The sequence below is a fragment of the Calypte anna genome, chromosome 1 (assembly GCF_003957555.1).
Source record: "Calypte anna isolate BGI_N300 chromosome 1, bCalAnn1_v1.p, whole genome shotgun sequence".
NCBI classification, from domain to species: domain Eukaryota; kingdom Metazoa; phylum Chordata; class Aves; order Apodiformes; family Trochilidae; genus Calypte; species Calypte anna.
In genome coordinates, this window is record NC_044244.1 from 52,994,203 (window position 1) to 53,014,474 (window position 20,272).

At 51.7% G+C, this 20,272-nt stretch overlaps 2 protein-coding genes across 4 annotated transcripts; both read left to right on the plus strand.

Moving 5' to 3' along the window:
- The first annotated feature begins 228 nt into the window (after positions 1-228).
- On the plus strand, positions 229-8,191 carry EIF3D (eukaryotic translation initiation factor 3 subunit D). Of its 3 annotated transcripts, none has more exons than XM_030449016.1 (15): positions 229-336; positions 706-839; positions 1,162-1,207; positions 1,602-1,738; positions 1,881-1,966; positions 3,073-3,145; positions 3,264-3,379; positions 3,603-3,735; positions 4,141-4,288; positions 4,523-4,653; positions 5,105-5,190; positions 5,423-5,552; positions 6,045-6,187; positions 6,713-6,993; positions 8,024-8,191. In XM_030449016.1, the coding sequence occupies exons 2-15, from the start codon at positions 717-719 to the stop codon at positions 8,035-8,037; spliced, it is 1,647 nt and encodes a 548-aa protein (XP_030304876.1). In that variant the 5' UTR covers positions 229-336; positions 706-716; the 3' UTR covers positions 8,038-8,191. The 3 variants fall into 3 exon arrangements, with proteins under 3 accessions (XP_030304876.1, XP_030304894.1, XP_030304884.1); XM_030449034.1 differs by having other exon boundaries at positions 255-336; positions 3,267-3,379; XM_030449024.1 differs by lacking the exon at positions 229-336 and adding an exon at positions 470-525.
- A 335-nt stretch (positions 8,192-8,526) lies between these two features.
- On the plus strand, positions 8,527-18,201 carry FOXRED2 (FAD dependent oxidoreductase domain containing 2). The gene is made up of 9 exons (XM_030449044.1): positions 8,527-8,610; positions 9,169-9,708; positions 11,393-11,644; positions 12,158-12,427; positions 13,646-13,812; positions 14,463-14,628; positions 15,142-15,383; positions 16,279-16,449; positions 17,204-18,201. The coding sequence occupies exons 2-9, from the start codon at positions 9,191-9,193 to the stop codon at positions 17,467-17,469; spliced, it is 2,052 nt and encodes a 683-aa protein (XP_030304904.1). The 5' UTR covers positions 8,527-8,610; positions 9,169-9,190; the 3' UTR covers positions 17,470-18,201.
- Positions 18,202-20,272: the final 2,071 nt, after the last annotated feature.

Genomic DNA, 20,272 nt, shown 5'->3' on the forward strand with positions numbered 1-20,272 from the left:
CCTCTCCCTCCCTCCCGCCCCGGTTGGCGGCGGCCGCCCCGCCCCGCGGGCTCTGGCGGAGTTGGCATAGGGGGCGCTCGCATCCAGACGCTGAGCGCTGCGGCCTTTCTAGCTGGGCGGCTCCCTCATCTCTATGGCCGCCAAGGCTGGCAGGGAAGCGCTTTACGGCAGCCGCGCGCCGTTTGGTTTTTTTTTTAAATTTAATTTTATTTTTTTTAATTTTACGACAGTCACGCGGAGGTGACGCGCAAAGGACGCGCCGGGGCTGCGCGCGGCCTCTTTCCTTGCCGCCGCCGCCGCATCCAGTTCCATCGGGGCCGTGACGGGGCCGCGCAGGTGAGGGGGGTGTCAGGGCCCGACCCGTCACCGTCTCCCGCTCCTACCGGCACCATCGGGACCCCCGGCCCCGCCCCGCCGCTGCCGCCGGTTCCGGTGGGGGCCGGGTCCCCCTTCCCGCCCCTCCCTCCCACTTAGGTTGTGGCGGCCGGGGCTCCCCGCACCCCTCCGGCCCCCCCGGGCACTGCGGTGGGTGCAGGCCCGGCGGGCAGGAGCGGCCTCGCTGCGCTTCCCTCACGGTGCCACCGCGCCCCTGACTGTGCCGGGGTGAAGGCCGCGGTCCCCGGCGTCAGGGCGGCGCTCAGTGGGCAGCCTCTCTGATGGTTTGGGTTGTATCTTTTCTTTTTCTTTGCATTTTGTCCCCTTTAGAAACTTAAAAGATGGCGAAGTTTGTGACCCCCGTGATCCAGGACAACCCCTCCGGCTGGGGGCCCTGCGCTGTGCCCGAGCAGTTCAGGGACATGCCCTACCAGCCCTTCAGTAAAGGAGACCGCCTGGGAAAGGTACCGCAGGCCTGACACGGCGCGTTGGGCGGCTGCTGAGCAAGCCGGTTCTTTACGATGTGCTACCCAGGCTCGGCACGGCCAGTTTTCATTTCTTAGTACCGTGGCTGCTCTGCTGACAGCCAGTGAAGTGCCTGCTAGCACTGAGGGACAGATGTGAACAATTAGGAGGGTTGGCAAACAGAAGGCGGGAGTTAAAAGGAGTAGTTCTGGAGAACGCAGCAGTGTTTGCTTCTGCTGCTTGAAGTCCTGCATCTGAAGTGGGAGGTGGGGAGAACTAACAGGTTAATACTTATTTAGACCTGCTTTTGCTTGTCCTTAGGTGGCGGATTGGACGGGAGCCACGTATCAGGATAAAAGATACACGAGTATGTGTTTGGTGGCTGCTTCTGTGTTTTATTTCCTACAAAGTTTTCTTCAAACACCATTCTTGCTTTCATGTCTCACGCCCGCCTCGGTGGTTACGTGCACACCTCAGCAAGAGAGGCTTCCTCAATTAGGAAGCGTGCCTCACCCTTGGGAGAGCTCCCCGGGGCTCTCCCTGTCCTTGCTCCTGATTTGTGTACCTCCTGACTGGGGCTTCTTAGGGGGCCGTGGAGGGGGAAGGTGCTTGTGTGAGGCAGTAGTCAGAGTTTATGCATGAGACTTAGGTGAAAGAAGTTGGAGGGAATTTGGAGGGGGGGGAGGGGGGCAAAGTGTCAAGGATTTTTTATTTTTTTTTTCCTTGAAGCTTGGAGTTAAGGTTATTTGTTTTGTCCCTAGACAAGTACTCATCTCAGTTTGGTGGTGGAAGTCAATATGCTTATTTCCACGAGGAGGATGAGTCCAGCTTCCAGCTGGTGGATACAGCACGGACGCAGAAGACAGCGTACCAGAGGAACCGCATGCGATTTGCACAGGTAATGTCTCCAAAAGCAGGGCCAGAGCAGAGCTTTGGTATCTGTTCAGTATCTATTCAGTGACTAAAATGTTCCTGGGGTTTTTGTTTGGTTTTTTTGTTTGTTTTTTATGGGTTTTTTTGTCTTTCCTTCGTTTCTGCAGAGGAACCTTCGGAGAGACAAGGACCGCCGGAACATGGTGCAGTTCAGCATGCAGACATTGCCAAAGAGTGCCAAGCAGAAGGAGAGGTGAGGCCTGGAGTATAAACATCCTGCACTTTGTGTTGGAGTGTGCGTGGGCACACCATGTGAAGAACACATTTGTGAAGCTGCTGTTACAGAACACAGTAGACTGAACAGCAGAGAAGAATTTCAGGATATGTCTGCTCACAAAAGCATGGAATTGCAGGGGTTGGAAGGGATTTCTGGGCATTGTGTAGTCTATCCCCCCTCCTGCTAAAGCAGGTTCACCTAAAGTAGCTTGCACAGGGTGGCATCAAGGAAAGTTTTGAATATCTTCAGAAAAGGAGACTCCACCACTTCTCTGGGCAGCCTGTTCTAGTTTGTGCTTGCAGCCCCTCATCCTGTTGCTGCACACCACTGAACTGAAAAGAATGTGGCCTTGTCTTTAGATATTTATAAGCATTGATAAGATCCTCTCTGTCTTCTCCAGGCTACACAGACCCAGGTCCCTCAGTTTTTCCTCACAAGAGAGATGTTCCAGTCCCCTAATCATTCTTGTAGCCCTCAATTGGACTCTTCTCAGTAGCTCTTTGTCTTTCTTGAATTAGTACAATGGTTTGCCTGTGTCACAGGTAGTTATAAGCCTGGCTTTCAAACAAAAGCTGTCAAAGAGCTTTGGAGGATTTTGAAGTCATGTTTAGAAAGTAAACATGGCATTTTAAAACAGAGCATACTCTTTTCTGAAAACTGTGTTGCACTTTTTTGGAGATAAAAATATTTAAAGAGCTGCTCGGAGTACAGCACAGAGCTTTTAGTGTCTCAGGCATCTGGACCAACAGACTGCTCCACAAATGTTTTGGTGGCCCTGTGCCTAAAAGTATTGCTCCTCTGCTGGTAATTTGGAAGTGTAGGAGTGGTTGTGGTGTGTAGGCATGAACAACTTTGGTTAAAATCATAGAAACATAGAATTATAGAACGGTTTGGGTTGGAAGGGACCTCAAAGATCATCTCGTTCCAACCCCTCTGCATGGACTGGGACACCTCCCACTAGCCAAGATTGCTCCAAGCCCCATCCAACCTGGTCTTGAAGACTTCCAGGGAGGAGGCATCCATAACCTGTCTTCATCTGTAACCTGTTCCTTTTGTGGCTCTTTCTGTGTCTCCTGTTTTAGAGATCGCTTGCGCCTGCAAAAGAAGTTTCAGAAGCAGTTTGGAGTGAGACAGAAATGGGACCAAAAATCACAGGTAAACTAGCAAGCTTTCTGCCCCACGTGTTGGTTTGGTTTCTCTTGGCGTGCTGACGGGGCAGCTCTTCAAGTCCTGATGTGCTGTGTCTGTGTCTCCCTTGCCTCTGGCTGCACAGCAGAAGCCTCGTGACTCCTCTGTTGAAGTTCGCAGTGACTGGGAGGTGAAGGAAGAGATGGATTTCCCTCGGCTGATGAAGATGCGCTACCTGGAGGTGTCAGAGCCACAGGACATGTGAGTTTTTAAAGCTGCTGTGCACTTGCTTGCTTCTGGAACTTGACTGGAAGTTTAGAAAGCAGGAGGGTCAGGGTCTTCTGGCCTGGTCTCAGTGTTCTCATTGAGGTACCCAAAGCGGAGGGAGGTAATGCTCCCCAACAAGGCTCCGCAGTCCTGTGTGGTTCCTGGGGGGTGGTATCTTTAGGGTGGTATCAAGGCAGCCCATCTCTTCTCTCTGCAGAGAGTGCTGTGGAGCCCTAGAATACTATGACAAAGCCTTTGACCGTATTACAACAAGGAATGAGAAGCTGCTGAGGAGCATTAAGCGCATCTTCCATACGGTCACTACTACTGATGACCCAGTTATCCGAAAGGTATGTTTGTGGGTTGATAAAACCCAGCAGTGTGTTTCTCTGCTGTAATTCTGGAAAGGTGAGCAGACCAGTACTTGAGCTATGCTAGGAAAGAAAATTCTGTCAGACACCTGGTTCTTGAGGTTTCTGCTTTGGGAGAGTCAGCATGAAGGAGCTGTTTCCCAACAGAATTAACAATAGTAGTAGGTTTCTTTCCTTCTTGTTTGGGGGATGGGTGGGCCTGGATCACTGGGTGGTACTTCCTGCTTTGTCCAGCAGTCTGGTGTGCTTCTAGGTTCAGCTTCCTCAGCACAGGAGAAGAAACCAATGATCTGGTTTGCTTAACACTTCTCGTTCTGGCTGGGGGAGGGACAGGTTGTCTGTTCTTGTTGCTGAAACAGTTTTCTCTTCCTCCTGAATCTGTAGCTAGCCAAGACCCAGGGGAACGTGTTTGCCACAGATGCCATCCTGGCCACGCTGATGAGCTGCACTCGCTCCGTCTATTCCTGGGACATCATTGTTCAGAGAGTTGGATCCAAGCTTTTCTTTGACAAGAGGGACAAATCAGATTTTGGTGAGGAAATGTTCTGAAAGAAGTTTCTGTTGATAGTAGTTAAAGGGTCCAATTTTCTTGATGCTTTTTTGGGTTTATTCTTTGTCTCAGTGCCCAGACTGAGATTACTGCCATACACTTCTTGGCTGTGAGGGTGACTTCAGTGTCATTTTGCTTGGGTGTGGGTCTAAGACTTGGTGAAGCTGACAAGCTACTGCCCCAAGAATAACCACTTGTGTCTGGATTTCTACCCAGACCTCCTGACAGTGAGTGAAACAGCCAATGAGCCACCGCAGGAAGAGGGAAACTCCTTTAATTCTCCACGCAACCTTGCCATGGAAGCCACCTACATCAACCATAACTTCTCCCAGCAGTGTCTGAGGATGGTAAGGTCAAGCAGTGCTGGGTGGCAGGGTCTGTGTTTTTAGCGAGTCTCAGGAAAAGACTTCATTAAGGCTGCTCTAACACAGCACAGAAACGTTTTAATTGACAGGGGGATGTTACACTGATACTTTTCCAGTTTTGAAAGAAGTGGGATTAATCTGGTGAGCAGTGTGACTTGGTTGCAGAAAGATTTTCAGCTTTATTTCACAAAGAAGAAATCTCACCTCCATTGCTGAAGCAGGCAGGCTTCAGAGTACACTCAGTGAAGCTGCAGTGCCAGCAGCAGTGCTTACAGTGAAGTCACTAATGTGAAGATGAGGCTTTTCATCAACTGTCTTAGCATTTCTGTGCCCAAGGGAAACTAGCTACTGCTGCTGTAAGAATATTTAACCATCAGGGGAGAGCTCACTCATGCTTTTTTCTCATAACACAGCCTTCTGTTTGCTTCTGCAGGGAAAGGAGAAATACAAGTTTCCCAATCCAAACCCCTTTGTGGAGGATGACATGGATAAAAACGAAGTAGCTTCTGTTGCATACAGGTATGTTGATCTCTGCCTGATGCCCAGGTTTGGCAAGGGGGCAGGATATCATCACCCTACAGAGGCAAAGCAAGTTGGGAATGTTGTTGATAAAAGCTTTATCATGAGAGGGATTCCTGGAGGTCTTCACAGTGAACAGATAAAGGGGGGTGGGAAGGATTTTGCCAAGTGCTTGTGTGGATCCGGAAAAGAACGAGGGTCAGAAATAAGCAGCTGGGTTCTTTGCTGGCAGATACCGACGGTGGAAGCTGGGAGATGACATAGATCTCATCGTCCGCTGCGAGCATGATGGAGTGATGACAGGAGCTAATGGAGAAGTGTCATTCATCAACATCAAAACACTGAACGAGTGGGATTCTAGGGTGAGGAAGAACGAGATCCCAAAGCTAGCTCTAACCTCTTCACTGCTGCCTGACACGCCAGGTACAGCAGGCAAGATGAGACAAACATCTGGCGGTACCCCCCGCGTGTTGATGTTCCACCAAAGCCTCACAACTTTGGTGTACAAGCAGTGCTGATGCTTTTCTCCCCCAGGTGTGAGGTAGCTGGTTTGAACCCTCTTGTCCCCAGGTATTCATCAACAGCAGTGTTCCCACTGTTCCTGTGCTTCTCTCCTGAGCTCTTCCTTGGCAAACTTACCCTTTTACCCAGCACCACAAATGTTGGCCTGTCCCCTCTGTTCACATTTTTCCCTTTCCTGGTGCAAGGGCTTTCCCTGTAGGTCGCTATTTCCGTTCCCTCATACGGTGTCATAAGGCAGACAGAAGAAACTTCCCTACCTGATGCCAAGACAGCCGAGGAGATGACTGCTGCTTGGCTTGTGGGGCTAACTTCAGTTTTGCTTCTCCTCTCAGTATTGTAATGGAGTGGACTGGCGCCAGAAGCTCGACTCACAGAGGGGAGCTGTGATTGCCACCGAGCTGAAAAACAACAGCTACAAGTTAGCCCGCTGGACGTGTTGTGCTCTGCTGGCTGGATCAGAGTATCTTAAGCTCGGGTAAGAAGGGGTTTTCACACCAAGCGTTTCAGGTGCATTTTCCATGATTTAACCCAGTGTAAGTCAAAGAGAACCATTTATAGAATGAGCAGTTATAAAATGACCCCACATTTTTAGTGGCCAAGAGGGGAAGGCATGCAGTGAGCTCACCAGCTGTGGTGGAAGTATCCAGCTGATGTGCTCCCCCCTGCTGTGACTGGCTTCCTGAGAGTTCATGCATGTGACAAGCAGGCAGCCTCCACAGCTCTCAGCCCGGTTGCCAAGATTCCCAACAAGGGAAATAAATGCAGTGACTGTGCTGCTTGTCCTGAATTTGATCGAGATCCTCAGTGCCTTGCTGTTGAGATGCTAGGTGGAGGGGAGGTGTGGCAACATCCCTTTTTGAGCTGTCAGCATAAAATCAGTTGAGTCTCTGCTGTCCTAGGATATAGGAGTGATGTGAAGATCACATTGCTTTTCTTGGTGTCATTCTGCTGGCTGGGCTTAATATCCTGGTGGCCCTCTGGGTTCTTTTTGCTCCCTTAGGTATGTATCCCGGTACCACGTTAAGGACTCTTCCCGCCACGTGATTCTGGGCACGCAGCAGTTCAAGCCCAATGAGTTTGCCAGCCAGATCAACCTGAGCATAGAGAATGCCTGGGGCATCCTGAGATGTGTCATCGACATCTGTATGAAGCTGGATGAGGGGAAGTACCTCATCCTCAAGGACCCCAACAAGCAGGTGATCCGGATCTACAGCTTGCCTGATGGCACCTTCAGCTCTGATGAGGATGAGGAGGACGAGGAGGAAGAAGAGGAAGAGGAAGGTTTGTAGCATACTTTGGGGTTTAAGATTTAAGTGATCTACTGATCTGGATGGAAAGGGGTGACCTGTGATAAAGACCAGATCTCAAGGGTAAGATCTGAGAGGAAAGAGGCTGAAGAAGGTCCTGAGGATGATGGGACTCAGTGGTGGAAAAGGTATGAGTGGTGTTGGGAGTACTCAGTTGGAAGCAAGAAGAGCTGAGAGTTGGAAATGCAGATGCATGGGCACTGAGCAAGGACTGATTTTGGCAATGGTGAAGGAGGACCCAGCTCCAGAGCAGTAGCTGGGAAAGCAGAGCCTGCCAAAAAGCCCTTCATTCAGTGGTGGCCCCAGGTGGATCATTGCTGAGTGCTGTTGGTTTGGGGATATTTTCTAACAGAGTTTTAGAAATGTGAGAGACTGAAAGGTGACAACTTTTAAAACACGTGGGGAACCAGACAGATGGAGGTAATTTAGTGGCAGCTTTCCTAAAACAACTGGTTGAAGCTGGGAAATGGCTGGTGGGTCAGGCTGGGAGGACAGTGGGACCACAGGGACAACTGCTGTCCTCGCTTCACTGCCTGAAACCATCTGCCATCTCTGACTCCTGATCCCTCAGCAGTGGGAATCCACTTGACCTGGAGTTCCTGATGCAAAAAAACATCTGCTAATTTTTTTTTTTTGTGTGTGTGTGAATTATTAAGCTGTAAACTTAACCCCACTGCTCTGAGTCTTGCTACAGTTTTTATAGGGAAATTATGGGTTTTAATTTGCTTAGGAACATAAGTTGTGTTGTTCCAGATGAGCAAGTGTGTGTGTGGTCCTGTCTTGAGGGACAGTGTGGGCAGGGGGGAGGATGGTACTGAACCCCCCACCCCCAGAAGCATCCAGGACCAAGAGGGTTTATTAGTTTTGTTTATTTGTTTTCGGGACCGAGAGGACCCCAATTCGGGGTATTGGTTCGGGACCCCAATTAAGGTATTGGTTTGGTTTGGTTTGGTTTTTCTTTACACAGCCACATTTGCCTCACGATCCTTTTTCTTCTCTTGCAGAGGAGGAGAGCTGAGCCCTGCCGCCCTCTGAAGGAGCCGCCTACCCCCGACCCCTACCCCGATCTTCCCTTTGCCGGTGCCGGGCGGCGGCGGGGGGGGTTCCCCCCCCTCCCAAGCTGATAGCCCGTGAGGGGATGGGGGGGAGGCGCAATAAAGTGTCTTCAGTGACGCTGTGTCGTGTGTCCCTGCGCTGGAATGGATCCCCCCTGGCTGTGCGGGGCAGGGGGGTGCGGGCACTGGCAGGGGTGGGAGGGGGATGGCGGGAGGCGGGATGCGGCGAGAGGTGTGTGCGGTAGCTCCCGCCCCTTCGAGCGTCCCCCCCCAACCCCGCCTGCGGGGGACGCGTGGTACGAGCGGGGCGGTGGCGACGGCGGCGTCACGTGAGGCGGGGCTCGCACGCATCCCGCCTCGGCGGGGGCGGGGACGGCGCTGCCCGTCCCTCCCCTTATCCCCCCCCCCCCACCGCTCCTCTTGCTCCGCCTCCCCTTCTCCCCCCCCCATCCTCCTTCGCCTTTCCCGGGCCCCGCACCCACCCGCCGCCTGGGCGCGTGCGGGAGGCGCGGAGCGGCGCGAGCTCCGTGGTGCAGGTGTGGCCGTCGGCGGGACCGGGTGCGGGCGGCTCGGGGCGGGGCGGGACACCACCACCACCACCCCTGCTCCCCGCGCCTCGAGTGCGGTGGCGCCTCGCGGGTTGGCGGCCGCACTCCGCATGCCGCCGGGACCGCGGGGGGGGGACGGGGAACTGGGGCGAGGGGGAGTTACATCGCTGCCGAGGTGGGTCCCTATGAGCACCCCATCTCCCATTGGGTGGCGGGGTTGCGCCTCGCTTCCCCATTGGCTGTTGGGACGCTGCGGGGGTGCCCAGGGGTGCTGTCCCGCCTTCCCGCCTGCTGGCCGAACGCTGTCTCCTATTGGCTGGGGGGGGGGGCTCCGTCCGCCCATTGGCTGGGAGAACTGGGAGCCCTTTCGCGATTGGATGGCCCCACCCCGACACCCCCACCTCGGCCTGAGGCTCTGAGGAGCGATGGTGACAACATGGCGGAGAGGGGCCTGGGCAGGGCCCGGCCAGGCAGACCGGGGGTGGCTCTGGCGGGGAGGCCTCTGCCCACCCCCGGGTGACACCTCCCCGCACCTTTCCCCTGCAGGGGCGGCTCTCCTGGCACCGCCATGGCCCCAGCGGTCTGGGGGACGCTCCTGGGGCTGGCCTTGTGCAGCCTGTGTGTGGCGAGCAGCGCCACTTTACTCTACCACGACTACTGCATCATCGGTGCCGGCCCCGCGGGCTTGCAGGCAGCCTATTTCCTCCAGCAAGCCAACCGGGACTACGTCGTCTTTGAGCGGAGCCACGCTCCCGGCAGCTTCTTCGCTCTCTACCCTCGCCACCGCAAGCTGATCAGCATCAACAAGTGGCACACGGGCAAATCCAACAGCGAGTTCAACCTCCGCCACGACTGGAACTCGCTCCTCAGCCATGACCGCCGGCTGCTTTTCCGACACTACTCCCGGGACTTCTTCCCCAACGCCGATGCTATGGTGCGTTACCTGGAGGAGTTTGCTTCCCTGTTGAAGCTGCGGGTTCAGTACAACACGGCCATCATCCACGTGACCCTAGAGAGGGACGAGCGGGCCTGGAATGGCCACTACTTCCTCCTGACTGACCAGGACAGGCAGAATTACAAGTGCAGGTAAGGGGTGAACCCAGGGCTAGCCACACTGCTCTACGTGGACATCTTCCAAGTCACAAAATAGCAGAATAAATTGGGTAGGAGGAGACCAATAAAGGTAATTTTGTCCAAGCGTCCTACCCAAAGTAGGGACAGCAACACCAGGTTGCTCAGAGCCTTACCCAGCTGAGGCACAGGTATCTGCAAGGATGGAGGAGTTACAGACTTAGGCCAGATTGGATGAGACTTTGAGCAACCTGGTCTAGTGGGAGGTGTCGCTGCTCATGCAAAGAGGTTGGAACCAGATGATCTTTAAGGTCACTTCTGACCCAAGCCATTCTGTGATTCTATGACCCTGAGACACCATCACAGGGTAAAAACACTTCGTTGGGATTGGCAGGATGTGTAGGTGGAATAACTGCTCTTGGGAAGGCATTGCCTTTTGCAAGCAACATTGTGCCTTAGACAGCCAAGGAAGTGGCAGGGCAGACAAAACTGGCTGCAGTTCCCATCACCACAGGTTCCCTCCTTAATAGGTAAACTTTTGCTTGATCACTAGATAATTTAAAAAAAAAAAAACAAAAACTCAGTCATATTTGTAGCCACTGTTTCCCTCATTACAAGCTCGAGTGACTCAGTGCAGTGGCACTTCACTTCCCTTAACCCATGTGTGCTTAGAGGTACATCCCAGCCAAGTGAAACCCCAGGCTGGCACAGAGCTGTCAGGGGGAAACCAGAGAAAAGTGGTGCCATTGCAGCAGAGAGAGACAACTGAGAGAAATAACTCCCAAGGCTGAGTGTCCCTGAATTCCCCTTCCCTTTGTCACACTTACGTGTGTATCCTGTGCCGCCACCGTGCTACGTTCCTAAAAACCTAGAAATCACTCATGAACATACGGAGCATGTTTCTCACCTCTCCTGAGCACTGCAGCTCTGTGACAGCAGGTCAGGCTGGCTGTCACTTGGAGGTGCACTGGCTGGCAAGCTCAGAGGGGACAGAAGGCAATCCCGGACACCCACGCACCGTGAGTGATTTGCTTTCAGGAGCTGTGAGAGCAAGGCTGAAACAGCAGACAGTGCCACAAGCCACGGCTGCCTGGTGTTTCCTTCTAAGTCACAGAAATTTCGAGTAAAAGTTCTTAGAGAGAGATAACAGCTATAAAAAGATAATGGTACTTGATTCTGGTTTTAATAATCAGGGGTGTTGCTAACAGGTTTTTTATGACGAGGGGTTACATTTTAAAACACCAAAACCATTTTCTGTCCCTTTTAAAAGTTACTTCTGTTCTACTGTACTAAGTGGCAACAAAAATTTTAAATTGGTTATCTTTTATGCAACAGATATAATCGACCTGTGAAACTGTAGTGTTCCATACATCATCAGTGAGTACATTTGAATAGTGCTTGCACGTTTGTGAAAAACAGGAGGCCTATATGTACAGCTCCCATGCTGACTTTTGTGGCATATGATGACATGTGTAGTAGTCTTTGTTGGCCTGAGGATAGGGAAGAGAGGAGCAGGTCATGAAGTGCAGCTGGGCAGAGTTTTCTTTTGAAACCATGGCTTGTGCAGCTGATCCAGCATGGCTGGAGGGGGCACATCGTAGCCATCTTCCATAGCGGGAGGAGGAAGGGGTGATGAGATGGAGTGATTGACCCATTCCCATAATTCCTGCATTCTCTGCCACTATCCCTGTTTTTGCAGCTCTCTGTTGGTTGCCACTGGGACGTGGGTCCCCAACGTGGTCAATTTCCCTGGCTCAGAATACGTTGAGGGTTATGAGACCGTGTCCATCAACCCAGAAGATTTTGCTGGCCAAACTGTGTTGATCTTGGGCCGAGGGAACTCGGCCTTTGAGACAGCAGAGAACATCCTGGGTGTCACAAATTTCATCCACATGGTGAGCCGGTCCCGTGTGCGCCTCTCCTGGGCCACTCACTACGTCGGGGATCTGAGGTAGGAAGCCATTCCTCTTCTCTTCATAACACAGCCAGCACACGGGGAACAACTTCTTGTCTGAGTGACAAGACTGGCACAGGAGGTGTTGTGCTCCTGGGGGTCACAGAGGAAATGTGGGACCTTCTGTCTTTACTTCCTTGGTTTAAAGCAGTTCAGGTTTTAGTTGCTGAGCACAGGAGCTTGACGACATCTCTTTGAGGTCTGTGTAAAATCTGAAAATGTCCTCTTGGAAATTGTATCATTAAAAAGTGCTGGCTCCCAAGTTTTTCCCTTGCTTGCAATCATAGAGGAGAGATGAGAGGATGACTACATCCTCCAAGGGCAGCAAGGCTATGTTACTTGAGCTGTTCCTGTGAGGCCTGAGGCTCTGCAGATAACCTTTGCACTGAAGGGGGAGCATGGGATGCCTGGTTTAGATGTCCCATTCCCAGCTGCTGAAACTGAACTGTGGATCACACCTCTCCTCCTCTCTTTTAGCCCTTCTTACATTCCCCTTGGGTTTTTTTGTAGAGCAATTAACAATGGCCTGCTGGACACCTACCAGCTGAAATCTCTAGATGGGCTTCTGGAGGGTGACCTGGAAGATCTGGCCATTGTCAAGGACAAGAAAGGGAAGCTGCACATCACACTCCGCTTCTACCTGGAGGACAGAAACAGCAGCACAGGCATCGACTCCATCACCCTCCCGCAGGATGAGCTGGATAATTTTGCCACCCGTGCACCTTATGACCGCGTCATCCGCTGCCTGGGCTGGAAGTTTGACTTCTCCATCTACAACAGGTAAGGGAGAGCAAGGATCACCAGGGAAGGAGGTATTTAGAGTGAGACTATGAAAGGCCTGACTAGGGACAAAAGAGAAGGGCAGGTCCTCTCCTGTCAGCGTGGCCTGGACCCCCACGTCCTCTGAGCTACCTGGTGTCACACAGCTATGTCAGTGTCCCAAAGGGAGCGTGTAAGCCACAGCCTTCTGACCAACAAGCTGACCTAAGTCTGAACAAATGGAAGTGTTAGGACTTGGATGACACAGAACAAGCTTGCACATTTAGAACTTAACATCCTGGCTTGCCAGGTCACAGGGAGAAAGCTAGCAAGGCTAGCAATGTTTTCTGTTTTGAGATGTTTAGGGTTTTTTGAGTGAGGATGGTGTACACAGGTATGGATCACTACAGAAAGGTTTTGTCAGCTTTTTTTCCCTGAGCATGCAGCCTTCCCTCCACCTGGGTTTGTTTATTACATCCATCAGTTGAAATCAATACTGCTAATTTCACTGTCTTCCAAAATCCACAATCAGTGACTTAGGCTGGAATCTAATCTTGTCTAGATCTACCACAAAATGAGTAGCTTTGTCTTCTGAGAAGATCATCCTTGACTTTATGCCCTTGGGGAAGTAGCAATGCCACAGCATTGGAGGCAATGGAGGCAATGGGGGGCAATGGGGGGCAATGGAGGCAATGGGGGGCAATGGGGGCATGAAGCAGTCTTGCAGGCTGGTGAAGGGACTTGAGCACAGACCCTATGAGGAGAGGCTGAGGGAGCTGGGGCTGTTCAGCCTAAAGAAGAGGCAGCTCAGGGGAGACCTCATCACTCTCTACAACTCCCTGAAAGGAGGGTGTAGCCAGGTGGGGGTTGGGCTCTTTTGCCAAACAACTTTCAACAAGACAAGAGGGCATGGTCTTAAGTTGTGCCAGGGGAAGTTTAGGTTGGATATTAGAAAGAATTTCTTTACAGAGTGATCAAGCATTGGAATGGGCTGCCCAGGGAAGTAGTGGATTCTCCGTCCCTGGAGGTATTTAAAAAGAGACTGGATGTGGCACTCAGTGCCATGGTCTAGCAACTGCAACGGTGGTTCAAGGGTTGGACTGGATGATCTCTGAGGTCCCTTCCAACCCAGCCAAATGATTCTATGCAGTGGCTACAATATAACATGTGCCTTAGCAGTAACACTGTTTTTCCACCCCTGCTCTTACTGACGGCCTGCTCTTCTCTTTTGCACATCAGATCCCTTAGAATGATGCCAGGAAAAGGGAATATAAAGAAGTATCCTCAGATCAAACCTAGTTATGAGTCCAGAGGCACTCGAGGGCTTTTTGTTCTTGGCACTGCTAGCCACTCTGTTGACTTCAGGAAATCTGCTGGTGGCTTTATCCATGGATTCCGCTATACAAGTGAGTTCTGGGGTGTACAGAGGGGCCTGAGGTGGGAATTGTTCCTCCCCTTTGAAGGAAGAGTTCATCTATTACTGCTGCAAAGACATCGCCCTTAGTCTTGTGCCGGCAGTAAGAACAACAAAGCGCAGCTGAGCTGCAGCAGCATCTGAAGTGGAGGAGAAGCAACTTGGGGTCATATCAGAAGTTTCTGGTTGTCTGTCTTTGTTTTGTCTTGTGTCTCCCTTGCCCCTTATCTCTTATTTATGTAACACAATAGATTTCTGCCTGGCAGATGCTCTGCCTCATGACAGGCTGTGGGTGAGAGGTCTGTGCTGGGGAGTTAAAACCCAGTGGCTTTGGGCAGTAGAGAGAATTTCTGTCTTTATGTGTGTGTGCCCATGCTTATCATTAAAGGACTGCTCAGAAGTAGTGAAATGTCCCCGAGGATACCCCGCACCCCCCACCAACCACTTAGCATCACATCAGCTTTCAGAGGGCATCTCCACTGCAGTTACCAGTGATTGGGGTGGGAGATCCTGAGCACGGATGAGCTGTAAAACTTATTTATTCTGTCCTGCCGGTATCTGTGTGTGCTGCAGCAGAGCAGTCAGATAAGGGCAAGCTTGGATTTTTAAATAAGCTGGGTTTTGTTCCTCTCACTGTCTTAGCTCGTGCAGTCCACCGCCTATTGGAAAACCGTCACCATGGTGTCCCCTGGCCATCCACAGTCTACCCTGTTACACAGCTGACCAATTCCATCATCAAGCGGGTGAATGAGGCCTCGGGCCTCTACCAGATGTTCGGTGTCCTGGCTGACATCATACTGCTGAGAGAGTGAGTGAGTGAGTGAGTAATTATTCCCAGCCCTGTGATCCATCGTTTCATTCCTTTTCCTTTACCATTGCTTCCTGTGGTATCACCACAAAGATTGCTCCATTGCTGCCTAAGGACGTTACCATCACATAGGCAGCCACCTCAAAACCTGTACCAATGCCACAACTGATGCCAGTATACCAAATTCTGCCAATTACTTATTTCTTTTAAGGGGCTGAAATGGTCCAGACCTTCCCTCTAGGCTCAAGAGGTGTCGTTACTTGCAGAAAAACTTTCCATGAGCAGTGCTTATGTAGGGAGGAGCCCCATAATCTGGGAAAGTAATGGAGTCTTGTAACAGTATCTGCAGCCTTCATAAGCTCTGCAATCAAGTCCAGCCCTGATCTGTAATGACCAAAAATAATCACTATCTGATGGCTTTTTGGCCTTAGCCTTGACCAGCTGAGGGGGTGCTGTAACCCAGCTGGCTTTTCTCTGGTGGAAAATTCTGTTGGCTTTGGTTGCAATTCACAGGAATGCCACATCATTTGAATACTTGGAAGAGTATCCAGTTGGAGTCCTGTCTGAGCTGGAAATGCAGACAGGGAGAAAGGCTCCCTATGGGCTGTTTGTTGTCATCATGGAATATGGAAGGAATTTCTCTGGAGCTGACAAGGATGTCTTCTACTACAATCGAGCCGTGGGAGAGGCACAGCATGCCTGGCAGTCCAACTTTTTGCATCCTGTTATTTACTATTACAAACGCCTCCCAACAGGTAACCTTTCCCACCTCCTGTTAATTTCCTGATACCAACAAAACAGAGGGGATGAAAAAATAAAACTTCAGAGCCAAAGAAGCAAGGGGGTAGTACCTAAAGGTACTGCACACCCTTCTTCTCCGATTCCTTCACATCCATCCTCTTGGGCAAGTAAATGCTGAGAGTCAGCAAGAAGTTTCCATTGGTCTGGTTGATACGAGGCATGGGATGGGGTTGTACTGGAGATTTCACATTTCAGAATAGGATCAAACAGGCATGCTGGGAACTGCCCCATTCCCAAAATGAGAAATGTTGCTTCCCTTTGGACAGTACCCTGTATGTGTTTTGCAGAGTCATGGCAGATGAAGCTGGGCTGTTTAGTGTTGTCGCCAAAACAAAGCTGCTCTCTGTAGCCAGCCCAGGTCTGAAAGGTCACGCAGCAATGGAGGCAGCCAAAGGCAAAGGTTTGAAGATGAGTGTCAGAGCCAGCAAACAAACGTGGTCAGAATACTGATTGCCTTGGGAAAGTAATGTGCTGAATCTTCATCTCCAGAAACCTCGGGTCAGGGTCCGACCTGCCTTGCATGAAAAGAAGAGTGCTGGGTAGCAGAGGTACAGCTTGAATGCAGCTCAGCCCGTCTGGCAGCCCCTGCCCAGGGGGGAGTGAGAGTGAGGTGACAGGAAGTACTGCAGGAGGGGCAAGGGGCAGCTGTGCTGTGGCAGGGCTGTTGAGGACACAGCTAGCAGAAGGGGATTGCAAATGAAAGTAAAGCAGGGATTATAAAGGTCAGGACAAAAGCTGGAACAGCTGTCGTGGCTGCTTTCCGCTCCAGGAGTGGTTTGTTTGGTTGGTTTTGTTTTTTTTTAATGCCGTTTCTGCTTCTGAAAGATTCCCTTAATGTTCTCTTGGCAGAGCGGGAGATGAGTCTTCGTCCCCCAGACTGGCCTCTCCCTCGCCCAGATGCTGTGCATCACATCGTGGAGGACTTCCTGACAGACTGGACGGCCCCAAACGCTCACATCCTGCCTCTGAGGCGCTTTCTGGAGAACTGCCTCGGCACCGACCTGCGCAATTTTTTTGCAGGTAATTTGAGCACGGGGTCGATCAAGGTGACAGAAGTAGAGGTGCAAGGGACAAGCAAGAGGACCAATGTCTTCTGCAAATAGCTGATACATCCCTGTGATGAGCTGATGGTCTCGCTGTTAGTCACAGCTCTTTGATGCATTCCCCAGGCAGTAAAATTGCCGGTGTGCATGTCCCCAAATAACCTTTCCTCTCGCTCACCATCAGAGCAAACCTGCCCTGAGCATACCCAAACGTAGGGAAAGGTGTATGAGGTTGGGTTCAGCCCCTTTTCTACCTGCAGCTTTCCTTCTGCCTCCATTATCCAAATGTTCCTTTTTGCCACTGGGTACCAGATCTCTTTTCATGTCCTGATGATGACATTCTCATGGGAAATGGGAGAGCAGGGATGTGAAAGCTGGTGAGCCTCTGCTACGTCCCTTCCTGGTCTGAAGACTGGCCTGGGAACCTCCTGAAGGAACCTCACATGCAGAAAGGGAAGCAATCCTCTGATATGAAGAAGATGGCAGAGAGCTGCAAGCTCAAATGCAGCTCCTCTTCCTCTCAGAGTGCAGACTGGAGATTCCACCCTGCATCTCCATAACTGAGCTGATTACTGCTGCCATCCAGGGCAGGGTGCTGGGTGCAACACTCCTGTCTTTTTCCCTCTTTCTCTCAGCCTTTCTCTCTGAATGAATACTCCAGAGTTCCAGGAGTTATCTTCTCTGTGGTACCTCTGCTGCGTCTGATTTTTGATCCTCTCTTTCCCCTGCAGAGTCCTGTTTCCTGTTTGCCCTCACACGTCAGAAGCTGCCTCCCTGCTGTCAGCAGGGGTACCTGAGGATGCAGGGCCTTCTAGGGAGTGAGAGGCTCCGGCGCCACGCAGCAGAAGCTGGCCTGCTGCAGGATTACACTCTCACAGACTTCTCAGGGAACAGACCCCCTGACAGCCACACAGGGTCACAGGACCAGCTGCTGAGGGACCACACGGTGAGGGTTCATCCCCTGCAGCATCTTGTTAATGCCAAGGATGAGCTTTAAGCTGTCTCACTGCACACTGGGACCCATCAGTGCTGTTGGTGACAATGTTGTAATGGAGATCCACAGCAGGATTCTGCCCTTTTCCTGGCACTTTTTCCATCTCCATGCCTTCTACTCATCATGAGTTACCAAAGACTTGCTCAGATCTTGATGTTACAAAGAGGACCAACATGCTCTGGAGGATAAGCAAGAGGCCAAAATCTAGTGACGTTGAGGCCCTCATGTTGTCTTTGCAGAGTTCAGAGTTACCTGAAGATGGTGTTTATCTCCCAGTCCAACATCTGCAGTGACTTTCAGGAGTTACAGAAGAGAGTTCAGGAACACCTGGGTAACTTAAAATGTTTTGTCCCCCTTCAGAGGTGACCTGCTCACACCCTGTGGCAGCCCAGTGCAGGCTGTCTGGATGCCCTACGGGGTGTATACTTGAAGGTGTGCTAAATCCCAAAATGGTGCTCCCAGCAAACTTCCTGGTATTGTTTCCTGCATTTGAGTTGGGGCAGTTGTGTCACTTGAGTAGAGAGACTGGTTTTTTAGTAACTATAAAGGTGGGATAATGTGCAGTTTCCCACAAAGCACTACAAGGGACCTTTCCTTCCATGGAGGATGAGCAGCTTGCCTGGAGAGCCAGGGCTGCAGGGACTCATACTGAGCTCTCCTCACGTTTTCCTTCCACCACACCAAGCAGCCTGAAAGGGGTTGCCCCTCTCTTTTATAAAGCATGACCAATATTTCTCCTATTTGCACTATGTCCTATAAAGAAAGATTTGGGTGGTCTTTGATGTTAAATGTCTCAGCTGCTGTTTCTTTCATTCCCCTCCAGTCACCATGAGCTCTTGCTGGCCTTGGCAAGGAGGCTGCCAGCACTATATTCATCTCTCCCTCAGCCCCTCAGGTTTGTCTGTCACTTCCCTGTGGGCTCCATCCCTGGTTCTGGAGCTGCAAAGCAAAAACAGTTTTGAGCTCCACCAAGAAAATTGAGGGGTGAGGGAGAATTTTACCCCCATACAGGTTTTCCAGCAGAAGAAGGTGCCCCTCTGCACTTGTGGTTCCTGATACACCCCCAGACCTGGGTAGGCTGTGCCTCCAAGGACTGAAATCTCTCCCAGTCCTTTGAAGGATTCTATTTCTGTAGAGCCATGTTTCCTGTCCCACCTCAGTGTCACGCTTGACACTTTTCATCTGCAGGGGGATGCCATCACTTTTTCCCTCGGGATGCAATCAGCATCCTTCTGTGGGCTTTACATCCAGCTCTGTTGCTGGCCTGGGAATGGTTTTTTTGGCCAGTGGTTGTCTGGGTGGTGCCACTGCTTATCATAGGATCATAGGATTGGATCATTAGGTTGGAAAAGACTTTTAAGATCATCTCATCCCCCAGCACTGCCAACTCCAACCATGTCCCTGAGCACCCCATCTTAAACAGCCTTTAAATACCTCCAGGGATGGTGACTCCAGCACCTCCCTGGGCAGCCTCTTCCAGTGCCTGACAACCCTTTCAGTGAAGAAATTGTTACTAATATCCAATTCAAACATCTCCTGGCACAAGCTGAGGCCACTTCCTCTTGCTCTATCGCTTGAGACTTGGGAGCAGAGAGCAATCCCCACCCCACTACCACCTCCTGTCAGGCAGTTTTAGAGAGCAGTTTTAGAGAGCAGTTTTAGAATTTTAGGAGATCTTCCTTTGCTTCATCCTTGGTGCCATGGGCTTATTATCTGGGGAGAAGGACCTGTGACTATCGGGGTGACAAGCTGTTGCCAAGCACCTCTTTGTTCATTCCCTGCAGGCACCAGCATTGAGCACAGCTCCCGCTGGGGGTACCCTCAGGCACCTTCTCCAGGTGTTTCCTCCTCCACCCTCAAATTCCCACAGGAGCTCCACAGTCTGTCCTCACAGTGTCTGCGTTGCCTTAAAGTGCAATTCATAGAATCATAGAATTGGCTGGGTTGGAAGGGACCTCAGAGATCATCAAGTCCAACCCTTCATCCACTACCACTGCAGTTACCAGACCATGGCACTGAGTGCCACATCCAGTCTCTTTTTAAATATCTCCAGACACGGAGAATCCACTACTTCCCTGGGCAGCCCATTCCAATGCCTGATCACCCTCTCCGTAAAGAAATTCTTCCTAATGTCCAACCTAAACCTCCCGTGGCACAACTTAAGACCATGCCCTCTTGTCTTGCTGAGAGTTGCCTGGGAAAAGAGACCAACCCCCACCTGGCTACACCCTCCTTTCAGGGAGTTGTAGAGAGCGATGAGGTCTCCCCTGAGCCTCCTCCAGGCTGAACAGCCCCAGCTCCCTCAGCCTCTCCTCACAGGATCTGTGCTCGAGTCCCTTCACCAGCACAGTTGCCCTCCTCTGGACCTGCTCCAGCACACCGATATCCTTCCTAAACTGAGGGGCCCATTCTCCTCCATTCTTAACCCCTGACTCCTTCGGCCAACCCCATGCTTGGATCCAGCAGCTTAAACCCTAGAGCTTTGGCCACCAATGGCTCCACAGCGGTTCCCAGGGGGCAGAAGCCGCGTTCCCAACCTCCGGGCGCCGCTGAGCGAGCATCGCCCTTCCGGCCCTGCTCCTGTCGGGCCCTGTGCCATCGAAACTGCCAGTGAGAGAGGGAGGGAGGGAGGGAGAGAGGGAAGGAGGGAGGGAGGGAGAGAGAGAGGGAGAGGGAGGGAGGGAGAGAGGGAGGGAGGGAGAGAGGGAGGGAGGGAGAGAGAGGGAGGGAGAGAGGGAGAGAGAGAGAAAGAGAGGGAGGGAGAGAGGGAGAGAGAGAGGGAGGGAGGGAGAGAGGGAGGGAGGGA